General features: G+C 38.9%; 1 protein-coding gene and 1 pseudogene across 3 annotated transcripts in view; one reads left to right on the top strand and one right to left on the bottom strand.

The window, feature by feature from the left end:
• Positions 1-75: 75 nt before the first annotated feature.
• Positions 76-21,163, top strand: part of LOC129778120 (MYND-type zinc finger-containing chromatin reader Zmynd8) — a 29,385-nt gene continuing 8,297 nt past the window's right edge. Inside the window, exons 1-8 of one of the 3 annotated variants that reach the window (XM_055784814.1) lie at positions 77-400; positions 9,069-9,335; positions 9,540-10,507; positions 10,566-10,823; positions 16,179-16,353; positions 16,409-18,873; positions 18,937-19,560; positions 19,645-19,789. In XM_055784814.1, coding sequence (XP_055640789.1) covers positions 9,077-9,335; positions 9,540-10,507; positions 10,566-10,823; positions 16,179-16,353; positions 16,409-18,873; positions 18,937-19,560; positions 19,645-19,650 — 4,755 coding nt within the window. In that variant the 5' untranslated portion in view covers positions 77-400; positions 9,069-9,076 and the 3' untranslated portion in view covers positions 19,651-19,789. Of the gene's footprint in view, positions 401-1,971; positions 2,054-9,068; positions 9,336-9,539; positions 10,508-10,565; positions 10,824-16,178; positions 16,354-16,408; positions 18,874-18,936; positions 19,561-19,644; positions 19,790-21,163 lie in introns of those variants that run through there. The other 2 variants (XM_055784811.1, XM_055784813.1) reach the window with 2 other exon arrangements.
• On the bottom strand, positions 2,390-2,505 carry LOC129780837 (U4 spliceosomal RNA; annotated as a pseudogene).

Raw genomic sequence — 21,163 nt, forward strand, 5'->3', positions numbered from 1 at the left:
CCGCAAGACCGTTCATGCGAATGTATTGCAAGAGTCTATTTGGCGCTGGTCGGCATCGCTTTCAACGCAGCAGTATATTTACACTGCTTGCTTCGATGCCTGATAGTCGAAACTGGTCGAGCAATACAATGAGTTTTATTTGATTACACACTAACACAGCGCAGTTGGCATGTACACCAGTTTATTCTTGGCCTTTGAGAGCAGCACTGTGTAGTAACATATTCGCAGAGAAAGTTCAGCTCGGATTCGCCAGCCCAGGAAGATCCAGGAGGAGGAGGAAAAATATTATCCCAACATTTGGGAGGAATACAGACCAATTCCTTATCAGGATAGAGCACAAATCGATTGTGCAAGGTTAGAACTACGATTCGAAATACACCATCTGTACCGTGGATTGCAGGTGAGTGTCCAAATCATATTTTCAATGTGCTAATATTTTTCTTTCATTGCTGGTTATGCCTCAGTTTCCATTTTATGCTTTTTCGAATTTCGGAATGTAATGGTATCGAGCGACGAAAATATGATCTAAATACTGCGAATATTTCCTCTTCGCAAAGCTTTGTGGCGATTTTCAACTATTATGTACAGAGCTCAAGTAAGGATGTTTTTTTTTTATTTTTGTAAACATCGTCATCATTTTGGTGGTCTTCAGCACTTGATTACAGCCGAAGCTTTTTAAATTTACATACAACGGAGCAGCATATTTGGTTGCAATCAAGTTGTTATACTGTAGCTAATTTTGTGCTTGGGTAGGTTTTTCTACCTATCTAGTAGACGTGGAAAATCTTCGCCTTATGGTTTTGCTCTTTGCCCCTAGTGCTAGTTCTCAGAATCAACGCTGTGATGGCGCCCTGAAAATATTTACCTGTACGATTGGTTTAAAATGTATGTTACGATATTAACCTTACTTTGTATCAATGCTCTAAATTAAAGTCCTCTTGAATGAAAAAAATGTTACCAAAATTGACTCACTGCGATTAACATTCTACTCGACGTGATATCATAGCGATGAGCCATCTGAATAAACGAATATCATGCACAACGGGACACACCACCTCTATAACTCGGCGGTTTGTGCGCTTGTATTCCCCCTTGCATACACTCGTGGTCCGTACGAATAAGATGTTTTTTGTCATGTTGGTTTTGTTATACGCTGTATTTAGTTTCGCTTATGCAAGATTCCCTTCTTTCTGTGCGATTCGACAAATTTTACTATGAAATAATGTATTACAAGACTTACAATATTTATATTTTTCTGACTCTAATGTCCTGATAAGCAGATTTTAATGTTTATTTGGTGAAGCTGAAACCGTTATTTCTGAGGAAGCTTGGACTCTTTCAAGCTGGTTATCTTTGGTAACAACTCACCAACAATGCGCTGTCGAAACGTATGGTCCGGTGGTCTCAAATGTTGGCGGGGGATACAGATCCTTTTGCTTTTCGCAAACATAGATATCAAATGAATCGGTTGCTATCCAGGTCTTTGAACTTTTACGGCCGGAAAAACCTTAAGTCGTCTTACGGAACTAGTTCGCTTGTCAAGAGACACTTATTGGTTGTACGTATACCAGAACATCGCACCGTGATATGTGCTTTCCATTCAGTTTGCATGAAGAGGGAATAGTTAACGGAGAGTGCTTCCAAATTAACACTGACAATCCCAGTTCCCAAAGATGATAAACTGAAGATAATCAAAATGCAGTAATATTTTTGTCGCTCTGAGTTATAAGCTCATGATTGTTCGCTTAGTAGCGGGCACGCAACAAATTAGCCTACGAAGACCCCCTTTTATCAACTCATATCAAAGTTTTATTCAGCTCCATCGCTTTCATCTCGCTTAACGTTTCGTTAAAGACGGCAATGAGCTATTATTCTCAGGAGATTCGTCCCAAGATATTTTTGTAAGATGATTTTGATTTCAATGTTTTTTTGTCTCTCTGTTTACGTTTCCAGAACACCTAAATGGTCTAAAAAGGTTGCAATCAGATGATTTTGATCTTCTTCTAAATAGTTAAAACGACCATTCCAGCGTTTAAAGATGTTCTCATACGAAGTAAGTTCGGTGTTCTTTGTGCAATTTCACCCTTGTCAAAATACTTTTAGGATGCAGGAACATGTAGAATTACCTCGAATGTATAAAAGCCCAACGCACTTCTCAACCAAGCCTAACCATTGTTGAGTCTTTAAATTAGTGAATTTGTCACCGATCATAATAATTTCGATTTGAAGACGGTTCTAGGTTCGTTCTCAATCCCAATGAAAACAATTGATTGTTGATTGCATGTAACTCTTACTCTTACTCGGGCAGTATTCGACTTATCTCAATACACTAATAAAAATCTATTCATAATAATATAAAACCATTATCAGAATGAAACTGTTCTGGATTGTAATGGTCTAAATTGCAGAAAACATGATACACTATAAAATAGGTTTTTTTCCAATTAGCAATAATCGCACCTCGGTATAACCTCATTGGTTACGATATCGCCACCACGTGAAGCTAAATTGAATACTTATTCTAAGCGAAAAATTTGATATTCGTTCAAAATTTTTATTTAAAAATGTGTTTATTTCTTCCTTACATTTAACACTTTTTTTGCACCAAATGTCGTTTCTCTCAATTTTGTATTTGCTAATAAAGAGCCGAATATCCGGCCAAACCACTATCCGTTTCGTCACTACTAAAAACAGTTGGCCGGGACATTTGCCATTGCTGTGGAAAACATACCTGTTGGTATGTTCTTCAGTTTTTCCTAAGTAGAACTAATAAATAGTTCCTCCTCCGTTTTTGCCGCGCAATGATTGGGGCTGGGGGCGTTCGGAAGGTTGGCATGACTTCTGAACAACATCTATCTTCAGCGGTTCATCTCCTCCTTCTGCTCCTTCGTGTAATGAACGGAGGCCAGGTCCGGCCAAAACACCCCACCCTCATCTGGATGATATTTTTGGATGAAGGAGGCAACTTTCGACAGGCATTTTGTACTCTAAATCTCCCCGTACACCGCAGGTCCCGAACGGAAGAAGAGCGGTTTTGACATCCCCTTTTGGCTGATGGTTAGCCACAGAAGCACTTTCTCTGAGAATTTGGTGTGGGAAATTACCTCGTTGTTATCCAGCGTTAAATACGTCTCGTCGTCCATGAAGACCGCGAAGTTCTGCTTCGCAGGAAAGATTTTTTTTTCTCCTGGAAGCCTTTGTTTCAGGGTCACAGCATGATGTTCTGACACGGCCGGTCTTGACTTACGTTTCCACATGACAATGTCCATCCCCGCTAGGAATTTTTTCATTGTCCGGCCCGTTGCTCCGATCTCCCGGCCCAAGGCCCGGAACGATGTTGGAACATTTTCCTCCATCTTTTGCTTAAGCTTCAACTGCAGTTTACGATCGCGTAGCACCGTCGGACGACTGGAACCAGGCTTCCGTTCAATCTTCTTAAGGATATTATAGATACTGGAATTTGCGTATCCGGCGGACTCCAAGTACTTGACGATGTACACTTTCTTCGCAACGGCATGGAGCTCCCAGTACGCATAAACCATGGAGCGCGAATGCTTTACTGTTTTCGTCATAACTTCCGCAGTTCAACTTATAGCGCTGTTGAATTTTGTATGAAAACTCATGGGTCACTATGATTGACGATGCATCAGGTGTTGAGATGAACGCATGATAAATTTCGTAAAATTTATCTATTTTTTAGTGCAAGCGTTAGTACCATTCTGCTAAAATAACAAATTATTTGTATTTGTGTTGACGTTAATCACACTTATTTGCGTAACCTCATGCTCTACATCACCTGTCTAGATAGGACTCTAGATCGATGATGCCGTCATCTTTGATACCGCATCGAATAGTGTACTTTTGAGAGTGTATTTGAGTCACATGAGTCTTTTGTAATTCCCACGATCCAGTTTTAAGGTCTCAAATATTGAGAGGGAAGCTACGGGTAAGATTCTTGTTCTGGCAGTTTTTTGTAAATGAGAAGTTTTCCAATACACCCATACCTCGCTTTACGGCCTAGATACGTTCCATGAAATTCGGCCACAACATAAAAACACGTACAAGGAATCAATCAGTTTTAAAAAAAAAAACTCTTTTTTGAATTACAAAAAATTCAAACTTTGACGGCTGTGCGACACAAGTAATTGAAGTCCGATTAAGCTGATATTTTGCAAAAGGTAGTTTTTCGGGGGAATTAACATTATTAGGAATGTTCCGTTTGAAAATTCGAGATGGAAATTTTCATTGGCACTCTAATATAAACCTACCTAGATATATCAACATCGGAAAAAAACATTATAAGTGAGTCATTTGTGATCTCTCTGAGAATGCGTGATTTCATAGCGGTTATCATGGAAGGAAAAATTGTTAGGGGGAATGGGTACGACGAATCAGTATTTACTGTGGTGAGTGATGTGATTTTGAACACTCGGGAAAACGAAATTTCTAAAATAATATCTATTCTCAGTTGAAAAGGTTACGATAAAACTACTTTAAAAACTCTCGAACGATTTTTTTTTCATTCATCACTCGCATTACATTTGAATTTTTTTTCAATTGTCTCGTTTTTAAGCAACCTGAGAAGGTCGCAGACAATTCCTTTAATATTCCTCGAATAGACGATATATTTCCCAACTGAGAAGGTAACAGAGGGAATTCCTGTCTCAAGGGATTATCCATTTCTTTCTTTGCAGAATAACCATGAATAAAAGTTATTACAACCATCATCCTTAGGGGATTTTGACCCTCTACTCTGGTTCTCAATAGTTTCAGGTTCTTTTTCGGGCATGGTACTGTAGAGACCCGTCATTCGCAGGCGGAGTTCGAATATTAAATGTTTCGTTTAGACTAAATGTTTTATAGTATATCAAGTTTTCTACGAGGAATCTTTTTTCTGGAACCAGTTTAATATTATAATAGTAAGGTTTTTGTAAGTGTAAGTGTAAATAATTCTAATACTGGTCGAGTGAGGGTGAGAATTACGTGTTTCAAGAACAGTCATCAATTATTGTCATTGAGATTCAGGGATGGAATTCTGAAAGTGTATCCCTTACTTCACTATAAATGGAGTTTATCATTTACACGGCGACACATTAACTAATTTGATGACTCAACAACTGTTAGGATTGGTTAGGATGGTAGTAGTGTTGGGCTTTTAAATATTCGAGGTAATTCCGCATGTCAAAAAACTATTTGGACAACGACGAGTCGGCGCAAAGAACAGATCTGTATTTCATACCAGATCATCTTTCAACGCTGGAGCGGTCGTTTCAGCTGCTTTGGAGAAGATCAAAATTATCTGATTGTAACCTTTTTATAACCGAGGATCAAGTCAGACCACTTAAAAGTTCTCGAAACGGAAACAGCCTGATAAAAAATTTCATGGATCATACAAAAATAACTTGAGACGAATCTTTTGGGAATGACAGCTCATTGCCGTTTTCAACATCTGTTACACGAAAAAAGCGATGAAATTGAAAAATACGCGTGATTCACATCACCTTTTGGGACGAAGAAGTAGCAATTTTCTTTCGCCAATGTCGCGATCAGACAAAAAATCGAATTGCTAACGAAATCGACTGCTATGTGATAAAAGACAGCTCTGAATCGGTTGTCATCATCAACTGCTCCAAATTTATTTTCATTCATTCGTCATAATTTACCAATGGTTGATTCTGAGTACTGTTATAAAGTTGATGATAATTTAATTTTAATAACTTAATTTTTATTACATTTCTGACATGTCAGCAATCACACCGTATTTTTAATTACGTTTGAATGATGTTTAGCTATTGTGTTATGATTTATCTTGTGTTAATTTTTTGACGTAGGACTACGTCTTGCATTAAGGGTGCCAAATCAGAAAACAGGTCACGTTTTTATGAAATAAAGTTTACGTTAATGACTATTTTTGCTGAGAATGGATTTTCACGATTTGCGTACCAATCGAATCGGAAACATTCTAAGATTTGTTCGATATGCTATACATTACAATCCCATAGTCTGTATATGGTTTAAATTGATGAAAATTGGAAGCATTCCCATTTCCCCATACATTTGTTCAGACCGTTTGTGTGCTTTCCCGAACAGAGCTGTCAATAACGAGCAACTTATGCTGCCGCTGGAATAGAAACAGTCGGAGGCAAATGAATCGTTGGATTTAAAATTTTCGTAAATAAAGGAAAAGAAGAAGAAGAAGAATAGAAACAACGAAGGGGGATAGCGAAAAGAGAATATTTGCGAAGTAAGTAAGCTGTCGATAGCGTTTAAGTATTGCATCTCCTCTGAGGAAAATTCTTAGAATCTTTCTGTGCTCGACACAACGAAGGTCGCTTATTCTGCTCGTTTTGTATTTTACCTATTCCCCTCGAGCGGTGAACGCTAGCTGTATATGTGAATAGCACACCTTCGATACTTTTAGTTGCCATTCGTATTTGCTTTCGTGGGCATCGAACAGAAGATGCATCTCGTTAAATACTCAGTGCAATGCGTGCATTGATATAAAGAAACAAATTGCGGTGTATGACCAATTAGTGTAATGTTCTCGCAAAGGCATGCAAGAATCGTTGCATCTCGAAATGGTTCTTCAAAACCACGCAAGCCATTAAACCTTTTCAGGGTCCCCGGTATTTTTTACTAAAGAGTTATTTATGAACTTTCGACGTATTCGAAATAATATCCGAAATGCTAAACCAACAAATTTCAAAAAAAGATTGCGTAGTCCTACGTCCTAAGCGGTCGTGTCTCGGATACAACCCCTCGATTTTTTTCTAATATTATAGGTCGGATACCGGATAGTTATCGGATATACGTTTCATCTCTATTTATAAGGTATTATTATAATTTTGTCCCAAAAATACCTAATAAACTTGATTGTTTTTATCAACAATCAAAATTCTATCAATCAAAAGCTCTCTAACCGCTCTACAATTTCTCCTTTGACACTCAAATTCTACCTTTCCATACAAATAAAACACAAATTTCTGCATTACTCGAGAATTAATGAAGCAAATGAAACGAAATTTAGCATGTGGAGGTTTTAGGGTGCAATAAATGTTTCTATGGTGGTTAGATACTCCACCCCCTCTCTAAGGGGAGTCTGCCATACAAATGAAACACAAATTTCCAAATTTCTACATTACTCGAGAATTTATCAAGCAAATGCAACCAAATTAGGCATCTGGAAGTTTTAGAGTGCAGTAAATGATTCTATGGTGGTTAGATACTCCTCCCCCCTCTTTTAGGGGGAAGTGGGCTGCAATACAGATGAAACACAAATTTCTGCATTACTCAAGAACTAAACAAGCAAATGAAACCTAATTACGCATATGGAGGTTTTAGGGTGCAATGAATGATCCTATGGTGGTTAGGTACTCCACCCCCCTCTCTTAGGGTGGGCTGTCATACAAATGAAAAACAAATTTCAGCATAATTCGAAAACTAATCAAGCAATTGGAGCCAAATTTGGCATGTTAAGATTTTAGGGGGCACGAAACGTTTCTATGGTGAATGGACACTCCTCCCCTTCTCTATGGGGAGAAGGGGGAGGGGTTTGTTTTTATTCTATCATATTTTCTGTATCAAACATTTATTCCATGTAACGAAGAAACGTGTTTTTTGCAAGTGGTTGAAAAATCTTTAACGAGAATTGTGTCTGGAAATAATCTGATATTATAATGATGAGTTTTGGTAGAAGTACTAGGAATTTTTTAGCAAAAGGTAAATTCAACGGGGTCAATTAGAAGATCAATCAATGAACAGTTCTGTGATTGGACTCATGAACTTGCGCTTAGTAAGAAAACGTGAATGTTTGAAGGTATTGATAACCAAAACAAATTGTGGGCGGGACGAAGTTTGCCGAGACAGCTAGTAGCATATAAACATAATTCACACGTGATGACGAAAAAAAGATGTGATTACTGACATGTCAAAAATGTTATTAAAATTTAATTATTGTCAACTCATATCATTCAGCTTCATCGCTTTCGTTTAGTTTAACGTTTCGTTGAAGGCGGCAATGAGCTGTCAGAAGCTTCGTCTCAAGGTATATTTGTATGATGATTTTGATTTTAATGTTTTTTGTCTGTCTGTTTACGTTTTGAGAACTTCTAAATGGTCTGTCCTGAACCTCGGGTCTAAAAAGGTTGCAAAGGATAATTTTGATCTTCTTCTAAGTAGTTAAAACGACCTATCCTTATTCTTATTCTAAACGAAAAACTTAATCTTCGTTCAAAATTTTTATTCTTAAATGTGTTTATTTCTTTCTCACATTCAACACATTATTTGCACCATGTCACATGCCATTTCTCTTAATTTTGTATTTGCTAGAAATGAGCCGAATATCCGGCCGCCGGATATCCAACTATCCGGCATCGGAGTTGACCGGATATCCGGTATCCGGCCAAACCACTATCCGTTTCATTACTAATATATAATCGAATCCGACCTGTACTTAAATATGTTGAATTAAAAAACATGTTTCGTTAATTGACATTGGGTCTTCCCATCCTGTTATAAGTGTACTGATATCTTCTGATGGAAAACATCATCGTAATAATCTTACCCCAAATGTTACTGCCCTCCCATAATGAAATTATGTCAATTTCTACACTTGTCCCTTTTATATTGCGTGTATTTTTGTCGGAAAATAAATCAATTCAAATTATTGATTTTTTATTGTCACTGCCTTAATTTTGTTAATGGAACTACGCCATTTCAACCTAGTTTTACTTGCGTTATTTTTATTAGTGCTTGACTGAGGTTTCTATGCAAAAAAAACACATTGATTACATACTAAGTGACAAGTTCGTGAATACGTGTATCGAAAAATCCCACGACCAAAACAGGAATTGAATCTGATGTCTCTGGCATTATATGTGTGTCGCAAACCACTTGGCCACCAGAGCCACTGATTAATTGGATGCGAAATTGTCACAAAACTCACACTCATGCAGAAGTTCCACGACGAAATATACACGAATGTAATGTGATATCATCATTCTACCATTTTTTTAAAACTATTTTCATATATTCTTCAATATTTTTAATTATATATTTTGTATTTATAGGCTGAATCATGTCCACGACCAGTACGCCAAAAGATGCTGCTAGATTGGCGAGTAATGTGCTATCACCGACATCCCCCATCGTTTCATCGCCGATCACAACATCTATGATTGATACCAGGAATGTGTACAAAATATCACCTGGTAAACCGACAGTGATTAGCCCCCAGCAGCAGGACATTGTGAAAATCAGACTTACAAAAGATGACAGTGGAAATGGAATAGGATACACGAAGTCAATCATCACTAATTCCCCAGTATCTCCGGAAGGTAACCGACCTAATATTAGCACTCAGACTAGCTCACTAATTGTAGTCAAAAAGGATAATCGAATAACACATCTAAACGAACGTGATAAAGTCAAAACGTACTTCATGAAAAGGCAGCCGGCTTCGGCTGAGCGGCATCATCAGCCTTCATCGTTCAAAAGCGAAACAGTTTCAAAAAGTGTTGAAAACTTAAACTTCGTTTCAGATAAAACAGAGAGTAAGACAACTCCACAAAAAATGAGCATTAACCTGGCACAGCAGCCCACTCTGCAGCTGAAAACTTCTCAGAATAAAATCGTGCTCGTCAAAATGCTACCCAAAATGCCTCAGAATTGTCCGAAAGTGATAACTGCACCAACACCTGGAAACAGTGTTTCCCCAACTACGCTAGGATTAACTAAAAGCGTACAAGGCATAAGACCATTCCCGTCTGTAACTTCTCCATCTAGTTGCACTGTGACCTCTTTCATAGTAACAAAGTCTCCGGCCAAAGAGGAATCTAATGCCAATCGAGAAAAAAACTATTCGTTGATTTTGTCAAACGCTACCACCGCAACAACATCAACTACGTGTACAATAATGACTGAGCCAAAAAAGTCATCACCATCTTTTTCAAGCAATGAAAGTATAAATAAATCTTCACCAACTGGTGATAAACCCGAAGAGTCATTGAATAAAAATTCAGAAGATATGGCTGACTCGGGCGCAATGTTGGATGGGTCAGCCAACGATGAGAATGATAGCAGCAATGTTACAAATGTGAAAATGTCTCGCGAAATGAGATGCCTTAAGGCATCCCAGAGTAGTTCTAAAATTCTAACTGAGTTCATGCAAGATTCTTTCTCGTCGGAAAAGTTGAGAAAACGTCGTCGTTCACGATGTGAGGGTGATGACAGTCGTAGTTGTGGCAGCGTTACGCCTACTTCACTGAAAAGATATTCTGTTTCTGGACGCGACGAAGAGGACCTTGATGAGAGTAAGTGTAGTCCAATGGCGGGTATGAAGCGTACAGGAATGCGCTCAGCGAATGTGGAGTTTTCAATGAAGCAGCGGAAATTTCTTAGTAGCATTCATCAGCACAGCGATGGATCGGACAACTCCGATAATGAGACGGATCCTTCTAATATAAAGGTCGCTAAGAAGGTAGAAACACAAATACCGGTTGCACCGAAGGTATTCTTCAATTGCAATTTAAAATTCTTCATTAATGTACCTCTACTTTACTCCATAGCCTGGATGGGACAAATTCTGCTGGCGCTGTAAGACGTGTGATCCAGGGTTAGAAGCATGCACAGCATGTGTTCGGTGTTTCCATCCGGTTTGTATGAAGCTTAACCCGGCATACTTTATTGTCGAGAAGAAGTGGAACTGCCCCGAGTGTGTCAAGCTGCATCAAGCTGAGGAAGAGTCTGGGAAGGACAAACTAAAAATCGACAGTCTAACTGTATCACTCAAGTTTGCCATGAAACGTATGCAGATGTTGAAAGGGGTATGTAGTGCGCAATTATAATTACAGAACCACAGACTACTTACTAATTACTCAAAATAGCACCGGAAATCGTTAGAACAGACAATACTGAGATGACATCAGTGCTTTGGGTTATTGGAATACTCATGTCTTGTTTTGGCCATCGAAAGATAAACCGTAACCTCGTTTGGAATTTATTCAATATCGATAATTGGTCTGAACTGTCATAGAGTCCGCATCCTAGGTAACACGTGAAATCAATTCCCGTTTTTGTTTGGGAATTTTGATGATTTTAATCATTCTGCTGATATTCTGGATGCACAATGATTTCATCCGTTCATCATTAAAACATTAATGTTCAACATGGTTTTGTCGACACGCTTCTGCGAATTCGGATATAGCAACGGTTCTTACCTGACTTGAAAATTGAATAAAAAAAAACTACACTACTTAAAAAGATTAATGTTACCGGTAAATTTTATTGGTCCATCCGAGACCCTGAAGAGGATAGCGAACAGATGTCTGGTCACTTTTCTGTCCTTAAACAGGAAATTGTATTACCGCCAGTTCGTCTTTCGGCACAGTATGAGCATCAACCCATACTTTGCGACTTCACGTAAGCGATTGGCATTTTTGGTGACCATCACATACTTTCCTTGCGCGAAAGTTATGGGTCAATATGAACTGTGAATGTGAGCACAAGTGCATTGCCGCGGCTTCAATAGTCAAAACAGAGATAAATGTAAAATCGCGAACACGACCGTCAGTTGAATGTTTAAATGTTCTCTCTTTCTATCGATCGTACACAGAAGAGCGGTGAAAACATGCTATTTTCATTCTTTCATTCGTAGTATAATTGTCCTTCGATTCCGGCTCATTTGATTTTAATTTTAATGTCATTTGACTCCCAGTGATATGAACTCTTCTTTCCTCTTCACTCTGCTTGCGTGCGTAGTCTCACACACACGTCCACACCCATCCACACACATTCATAGACGATGGATTGTACTTACACGAATTGCTCATATCATAGCAACCGTCAAACTCTACCCTATCAATTACAAATGTGTTGAATGAAAGTTTCAAGCGGTAAGCGTTCCACGTGAACACTATTGTATGATTACAAAATGATGAACATCAAATGAATAAAACGAAAAAAATGTCGAGATGTCATATAACATTTTTAGTTGAACTATCGATTGAATACTCATTTTATGATGTTCATCAACATAGCACAGCACATACATTTCCACAAATAGTCAAACGATGGTGATCATTAGCAAGACTGCTCTGCTATCCTTAGGGAGGTGATAGCTGAAGTGAACGGAAACCTTCAGCACGTTCAGATGGAAGCTCTGGACCTGGAAACGGCATACAATCGAACGTAAATCCAACTAATTCTCAAAGACGCTGGCAGATTGGGGTGTACACTATACTTTATCAAGAACATGGCCACAAGTCGGACCTTCGCGGTCAAAATAGAAAACACCAGCTCCAGAAATTTTTACGAGAAGACGGGAATACCTTATGACTCTGTTCTTGTCGTTATCCTCTTTCTAATTGGTATCAACAGACTTCCAGATCTAGCAGAGGGGAGTTTTTGTATTTGTCTACGCGGGCGATTTTCTCCTGGTGGTGGTAAGAGACACGCACAAAATTCCATGCATCAGGATGCAACCAGTTACCAAAGCTATCGACCAGTGGGTAGCTAAGAAAATAGCTAAAACTTCAATTCACAACAAGGCACAACGAACTGTCTCCGGTATACTGCCACCTACGCCAGCATTCTCTGAATGCGCTGAAATGGAAGAACCCCTTTTGACTTACTTATCGATTCGACGATTGTATCCGAGACGGTAAGCTCCCCTGCAAAATCCAGCGATAAGGAGGAAACACACCTTACTGTGTTTAGTAACACTATATTGTAGTGGGTCCAACCTCCTCGTGTTTGCAAAACAAATCTGGTTTGGGGCGAATGATTGGAGGTCCCCAGTTGTTCGAAGGGAAAACGGTATCAGGAACAACTTCCGAGCTGGAACGAACTCGTCAGACATGCAACGGACTTTTGTGGCAATGATGACAGCAGGAAAATACCGTTTGCACGAAATCTGACACATGAAAGGGTCTAAGACCAGGTCTTCCTTCCTTCCTGAAATAGCCGGAATCTACGTGGCAGCTACGATCTCGCCAACAAAGCCGCTGTTGGTCATGTCTCCAACTCGGCGAGTGGCATTGATACCATCAGTGCAGCCAAGTCCAGACATCGCCTGACACTGTCCTCATGTGGATTCCTAAACACAGTGGCGTCGGTCGCACGGAAGGTGGCGCTGGACGATATCAAATTGTGGATCATTAACTCCTTTCGCAACTGTTGGGATAAAAGGTGGCTCGCAGAGAGAAGTCAAATTTTGTGGAAAGTGAATAGTTTCATCACCTTTCCATCAATTCTGTGACCACTTCGATATTCACAACTCCTTCGAGCATTTTTGTACGTCTTCCAGAAATACGGTTACCTGAGAAATATGTACACGATTTGCAGGAGTGTGCGGGACGTCCTGAATGACGTCGTCGTCCGTCGAGAGTTGGAGCGTTATTTTATTACACAAAAGATGCCGAATTATTTGACAAAATTCAACAAATCAACAACGAGCATCCTTGTTCCTTCCGTTTTATAATCAAGGGGAACAAAAACTTCTAAGCATCTTCTCATGTTCCAGATTCCTCCCCACTAGCCTGTTGCCATAGCCCGAGGACATCTTCGTCATCCAACCAACAACAAGAAGTTGGCCAAGAAGGCAAGGAGGCCTGAGAAACAAACGAAAAAAGTGATAGTGTATTATTAATGGCCATTTCTACAGAGACAGACCAACCCAGGCTGAATGTCTCTAAAATAAAGTATTAACCGAGCGTACCAAGCTATAGAGATTATTTTGGTGTAATTTTGATTACTAACGATAAAGAAACCACAATGTTCAAGAATTTTTGGTTTTCCAATCTTCGATTTTTCGGGAAATGACAAAAATTGCAAAATTTAGAAATCGAATTGGCCAAGACCTACATTTTTCTTTTCTGTAGGAGGTTCAATCGAATGTTTTTTTTTTCCTACATTTTCCTATGGGTTGAAAGAAATTCAATCAAGAAGATTGATTTTTGACTCATCCAACCATAACACGTTATGCCACTTATTTGCATTCCAGTTTGAATACTTTTTGGCAAATTTAGTTCTTTGCCGAAATAAGTTTTTTTTTGAGTTGAGGTATCTGGTGATTATTGTTTTTCTTAAGGGAACTATGAACATCATGAAAAGTATGTGATTTTCGCGATTTTTTTCAACGAGAAAATAAATTTCTATGATTAATCCGATATAACAGTTTTATTCAGTATATATTACTTAACAAACAAAAAAATAAATTGGTGTCAATTGGACTGTCCCCTGGAAAGCCGCAACCGGTTTGTTGAACCCTTGCAGCCAAAACATTGTAAACTGGTGGCAGTTCTACAAGTTTTTCTAGTGGAATGATTTCAACCAATGATTTTTTTTACGTAATCTTGAATATATTTCCTGTCATCTTACGTAGGATTTTTTCGAAATATTGATTTTTGACAAAATAGCGACATTTTTTTCTAAAAAAAATTGCGTTTTTGCCTAAAAAAAATCGAGACAAAAACATTCACCAAAATTTTATTTTTCAAAATATCAAAAAAATCCAATGACAATGACAGGAAATTAAGTGGAGAATCAGGGAAAAACTATTCCATCAAAATCCGATGGACCATTCCGGACGTAGAACTCCCACTAGTTTGCAAAACATGGTCTCGAGAAAAACGTATTTTAAATTTTGAATCCGCGCTCCCTACGCAAGGACTTAGGTCCACTAATTGGCTTGTAACTTTGGAATGGAGCATCGGACGAACCCGGGATAAAAAACTACAGTAAAGTAGACATCCCAGAGAACACTTCAGGCCAGATTTTTTTTTTCAGTTCTCCATAGTGTACTACCCCTTAGGGGGTATTCTAGTGTAGAGGCAGAAATTTCGAGCTCTGAAAAATGAATAGAAATGAGCAAATGAACAAGAAACAACTTTTTACTGCGTCCACATACCGCTACAATTCTGGTTTTTTCGAAGAAAATTCTAGCATGAGCTTGAGCTTGGGTAGACCGTACACTTAGTAGTTGCTCTCCGTGATTCACCTGAACCAGCGAAATTGCACGAAGAACACACCGAATGACGCTTGGGAGTAGCAAATCATTCTCATTGTGCAAGTTTCGATTAATCGAGCTTTAAATAGTCAATAACAGTCACCAGGGCAAGGGAAGGAATGTTAGTATGATATTCGCCGCTCGAGTGCCAGTGAGTCGCCCCTATAGTGTGGTTCCCTAGCGATTATCAAGGAAGGGATACTAACAAGGGAGGTAAAAATCAGGATTCATTATTTTCTACATTTGATAGTTTCATGTATAACAGGGTGTCTTAAATAGCTTCATATATTTTGTGAATAGGACAATCAAGAAGTATCAATTGGTTTTTCGTTAAATTATCGAAATTTATGCATCGGTTCATTTTCATCGCATTTCCCCTACAAGGTTATATACCGAATCGAAAAGTTTTTTTTCTGTATTATAGAAACTTTCAAACACTTTTGGCTGGAAGAATGTCGGGAGTGAAAATTGAATTCTTGACCTTTAGCGTGAGAGTTACGGATGTTACCATTATTCCAGATCGCCTCCAGGCATCGAAAAGTTGTTTCTATGGGTATATTCTCGAACGTCTAAACTTCAGAAATATGAACAGAATAAACCTAAATGATTTTTCAAATTCCAAAATTAGAATACCTCCTTAGCCAGATTGGTTTTAACAGACGAACAGTTCATGATTGCTCAACGCATTCTCCAGACATTAATCTTATAGAAAACTCATGGAATATTTGGAAGGCGACTTTGCATAGTATTATTGATGGAGAAGCATTTTTGATCAATCTCTGTTAAACGTTCTTTTTGATTTAGCAAATTTCTGCAAAACGACCATTAATAGTATGAAAAATATCTCATGCAAATACTGCCAAAATGTTTCATTTTATGAATCTTTTATTTTAATATACGCGATAACAAAGAGAGGCGTAACACTTAAAGCATTCCAATGCCCGCATTACGTTCTCTTTTTTCCGTTTCGTCTTTTTTATGATGAAGCAAGGGCTTAGCTATATCGAAGTTAAGGATGTGGTAGTGGAAGAAAATGGCAAAAGCGTGTGCGTATGATGCATCCCAACACATAAAAGAACGTTAAACGACATCGCGTATCTCTTTCATCTTAAATGTTTTGTTGCTAGATGTCACAACAATCGCTAAGTATCATCTGTTTGCTCCTTTATTCTAGAGTACAATTTTCAACCCACTCGAGAAAGAACAGTATCCTAATTATGACCAATATGTGACGAAACATACGGATCTCAAAATGCTACAAAAGAACGTTTCGGATCAGAGGTATCAGACAACAGATGGATTTCAAGCAGATGTCAGCTGGATACTGCACAATGCTGCAATTTATCCCAGTAAGTCAAACAGTTAATCTTTTTTATTTTTCGCTAAAAACATTTTTTTTTTCAGATAATAATAAGCTGCTTCCAGTTGCCAAAAGTTTACTGAAAATCTGTAAACAAGAAATGAATGAGATCGAGGCTTGTAATGAGTGTTATTTCAATGCAAACACGAGCCAAACCTGGTTCATCGAGGTTTGTGCTAAGCCTCATTTACTAGTTTGGGCTAAGCTAAAAGGTTTCCCATTTTGGCCGGCGAAGCTAATGTCAGTCAATAACAATCAGCTGGCAGATGTACGCTTCTTCGGGGATCATGACCGTGCGTGGGTTCCGATAAAGGAGTGTTTTCTTTTCTGCGAGAAGGACCCAAACACAAAACTGCAGCGACGTTCCAATATGGCAGAGTGCATGCGCGAAGCTGAAGCATATATTTCCAAAATCAAGAAAAAGTTTGGACAGTTTCATTACGCTGAATTTCGTACTCCCGTTGAGATGAATAAACTGGACGATCATCTCGATGCAATGATTCCTGGTGTATTGAAAAAGCTGTCGGAAAACGGAGATTCCCATAAAGCGAAATTGATGCTTAAAATCATAAAAACGGCCGACAATTTTCTTTCTATTTCACCAGTTTCGATTAGCCCTGCTAATGCATCCACTCCAAAAAATAGTCACGGAGATAAAACTACCGTAGATAAGGCACAAGATGCTGAGGACATAAAAGATAAGGTACAAGTTATTGGGAGCACAACGGAAGGTTATACTGAAAAGTCCGAAAAGGTACAGAAAACGTTATCCAGAAATCGTTCAAAATCCGTTGGGCCAATAAAAGAAGAAGTGCGAAATTCAGTTTCCACTCCCGAACCTGGGGAAGGTACGTCTCGCGCGTATTTTACTCGTAAACGAAAGAGTGTCTCTCCTCCAGAGGAAATTAAGGTCAAGGAAGCTGAACCTGATGCATCACAGATGGAATCGAAAACCCGGGGTAGTCGGACAAATTCTCTCACAGGAAACAAAATAAAAGAAAATGATGTGATCTCAAGTGCTGCTTCAAACTCGCCAGCAATCCTCGATCAGCGGTCATATCCGTTTAAGAAACGCAGAAGTGACTGTTTACAAGTGGACATAAATAAACCAGATAAGCAAAGCAAAATAGAATCAGTGGTAATTCAGCGTAAATCAGATAGCTGGAAAACTGTTCCAGCAACAAAGAAGCAAATAGAATTTTCTGAGGAGAAATTTGAAGCGAAGGAAAATGATTTAGGAGACGTATCCGTCACCGATACGATATCGAGAGATACTACGTTGGTGTCGGAGAAGGAGAAACAAATAGAATCGAGTAATACTATTCTTTCACAAAAGAATACTAATGTAACCACGGAGAATCCACCGCTTATTGTACAAAAAAATCGTAATGCTCAAAACAACAATGAAACGGAGGAAAAAAGTAGATTTGCTGTGGTACCTTTGGTGCCCCTAGCTACAGATGAGATAAAAACTGAACCTTCCGAAAATGAGGTAACTCCTGCTATACAGGCAGTGGCAGAACCTTCTACGGAAGTCCCAGTTGTTCCAAGTAGTGATCAGACATCATCTGCAGGCAGTAATTTTGATCAAACTACTACAATTGTTCCTCAACAATTACGACCCATCAAAATTGAACCTCTCTCTGATGAAGAAACATCGTCTGCAATCGATGGTGCTGCACCGGCCAGCATCGGTGAGCCTCCCCACCAAAATATCAATATGAATCAGGTGGTCATTCGTACAAACAATCGAATAATGGTCAAAGACATCAATCGATTGACCAATCAAATTGGAACACATACGAATACCATTACTAACAGTAATGGTCAGCCGATAGTTTTAACTCCAGTTGACAAACCTAAAGGTGTGCCAAAGGTATCACCTAAAATGGTGTCAAATGTTCAACAAAAGGTTCGCAAATCGTTCCCTGGTCAGCAAGTGGTATCTAATTTTACACCTTTAACTAGACCGCCAACAGCGCCAAGCGCAATGTCGGTTCTTCCAACCGGAAGCAATCCTGGTGGCAAAAATGTCAATAACATGATGCATATGGTCCACATTCCAAGTCCCCTCACCTCAACTAATGATCAGTCACGAACTGAACAAGTTTTAGTTGGTGGGCCAGCATTGGGTCATGCATCGCAAACAAGGCCACAGCAGCAAACAATTACTATTGCGAACAACAACTTATCGACGTCAACAAACATTACTAACAACCAAGCACAGGCACCGGCTGGTTCTGGAGTGCCAGCTGTGGGTGTTATTCCTACGGTAGATCCATCCTCGTCAGCATCAGCCTCAGGAACATCAGCAACTTCAGCCGAAAGTCAACATATGATGTCAGGCTTCATTACTCCCAATTTAGCTGCCGCTGTCACTGAAACCATCGTATCCACACCACCAAAGTTGCAGTCGAGGCCTAGCGGTGCTCTGCGATCAGAAGGAGACGCCGTTTATCCGTCTGGGGCTGGACCTGTTTCGCAGATATTAATCAATAATTCCTACAAGGTTTGTAGTAATGAGTTTGTCTGAATGTAATGTAATATAATATGAAATATTTTTTTTTTTCAGATGGCAGACTTCTTTCGATCTGTTATTGAAGACACACTGGCTGACCTTTCAAACAACAGCGGCGCCTTAGAGGCAAAAGTCAAGGTGTTGGAACTGGAAATTGAGAAGCTTAAGCACTGCCATCAGCAGGAAATCACCAAGCTTAAACACAATTCGGATTTGGTGCTGTGTGAAATGCGTAACAGCATAGAGCTTGAGAAAACTCGTATCATCAACGAAGTTCGCAAACAGTGTGAAATGGAAAGAATACGCTCCGTGGAGGAAGCTAAGAAGAAACAGTGGTGCATCAACTGTGGAAAAGAGGCACTGTTCTACTGCTGTTGGAATACGTCATACTGTGATTATCCCTGTCAACAGCAACATTGGGCAATCCATATGAACAATTGCACACAGAGCCAGTTTAACCTACCGAGCACTGCAATAGCTAGTAAGCCATCGAATGTGATCAACAACAAGGTGACGACGCAACACATAACCACACCGAAAATCACCACTGTGCAGACATTGCATTTAAACGGAAGATCCGGATTGACGATTCAACCTACACAGCAACAGCAGCAGCTGATAATAACATCCGCGAGAGGCGGAGCACAACTTGGAAAAGGCCAGTCCTTCCAACGATTGGTAAATTGATCTGTGTTATATAAATTGTGAAAGGCTTACCTAAATTCAACTTTTATTTTTCCGTTAACTTCCCGATCTATGAAGCGTTAACTTTTAAATTAGTCTGTTACGAGCTGCACGAGTTGATTTGGTAAATTGGATAGACCCCGTCTGTTGGATTCTCCTACGGATTTTATAAATTGTTATTTTAAGTTGTCGACAATACAACGACTAAGTGAAGTACGTGGAAGTGCCATATTTATTTTATTTGTTGAGAAATTAGGTCCTTTCTGAGCGCTAGTAACTATCGATCATGTGAGACATCCCACATGTCTTTCCATTCTAAAGTACGATTCGGATACACAGTAGCGTAACGTAAATAAGTTATGCCAAAATTTTTGTATCATACACAGAATTAAAAAAAAAATATCATACAAACTTACATAATTTTACTGCTTAGTTAGCAATAATAATGCAAGCAAGGACCTTTGAGACATGCCAAGTTAATTGTCTGTGTACAATGAGTCTTGCCGACGTCAACGTTGATGGTGTACGTAAATGCAGCCATCAGATTTCTATAGAAAACGTTGACTTTATTTTGATGATACGTTGTGTGTGTATCGCATTAAAAAATGCCCTACGTGAAATGTTATTTATTAGTTCCAATTCTTCTCACAATCTACTTGGGACATCTGTGAACAAATACTCGAATGGTTGTAGTCTGTACTAAACGATTTAATTCGAACTGTATGAGGCTTGACATGGTTGTAATTTAGATAAGAAGTTTGTCGTGTTGCGAATTGAAAAATGTAGTGTATTTTTCAATTCGTGGTAATCGTGGTAATGTGACATTCAGGAAATATCATCTGTCGCTCATTTTCGCCTGAAATGAAAATGAATGTTCGGACATGTACCTGAAACTAATAGGTGAACTGGCCTAGAGAATTCTATAACATTTTCGTATGTTTTCTTCCATAATGTTTGTATCACACCATACAGAAAGCACATCAATATCCGACTGGAGTGTGTAACAATCTAACAGAGTCCTTATATCGTAAACAACCTTCAGATCATCAGCATACAATAACTTCGGAGATTTTATCAAATAGATGATGGTCATCAATGAATATAACAAATAAGAGTGACTTCCTTGTGGCACTCCGGAAGAAATATCAAAGAGTGAAAATTACGTGCCCTCTATACGTACGAATGCACTTCGTTCTGTCATATAAGTCCAATTCCTCAACGGCAGGACGATGAGAAACCCTGTCGAATGATTTGACCAGATCAACACGTAAACACGTGCCTCATGTAATATTATTGTTAAATTATATATTAATATATCGGTAACATTAAACTGACCAGACAAAGTGTTCTGCGCTAGACTACGTCCTGCGAAACGTCTCGCATTTGGCAAAAGAAGCGAAAATGTCCCGCGATATCGATATATTTCAATATTACAATTCGATCATGTTGATTTTCTTAAATAGATAAACCTCAAAAAAAAAACATGTATTTGGTAGACTGTTCAAGAGCTGTCCAATGAGTCCGAAGATTAACACGTTGAGTCAGTTTCGTCGCACCGAAAGTGAACTTCTTGTTTAGAGAGTGTCAACTGGGAACG

Source organism: Toxorhynchites rutilus, chromosome 3, assembly GCF_029784135.1.
Source record: "Toxorhynchites rutilus septentrionalis strain SRP chromosome 3, ASM2978413v1, whole genome shotgun sequence".
NCBI lineage: Eukaryota > Metazoa > Arthropoda > Insecta > Diptera > Culicidae > Toxorhynchites > Toxorhynchites rutilus.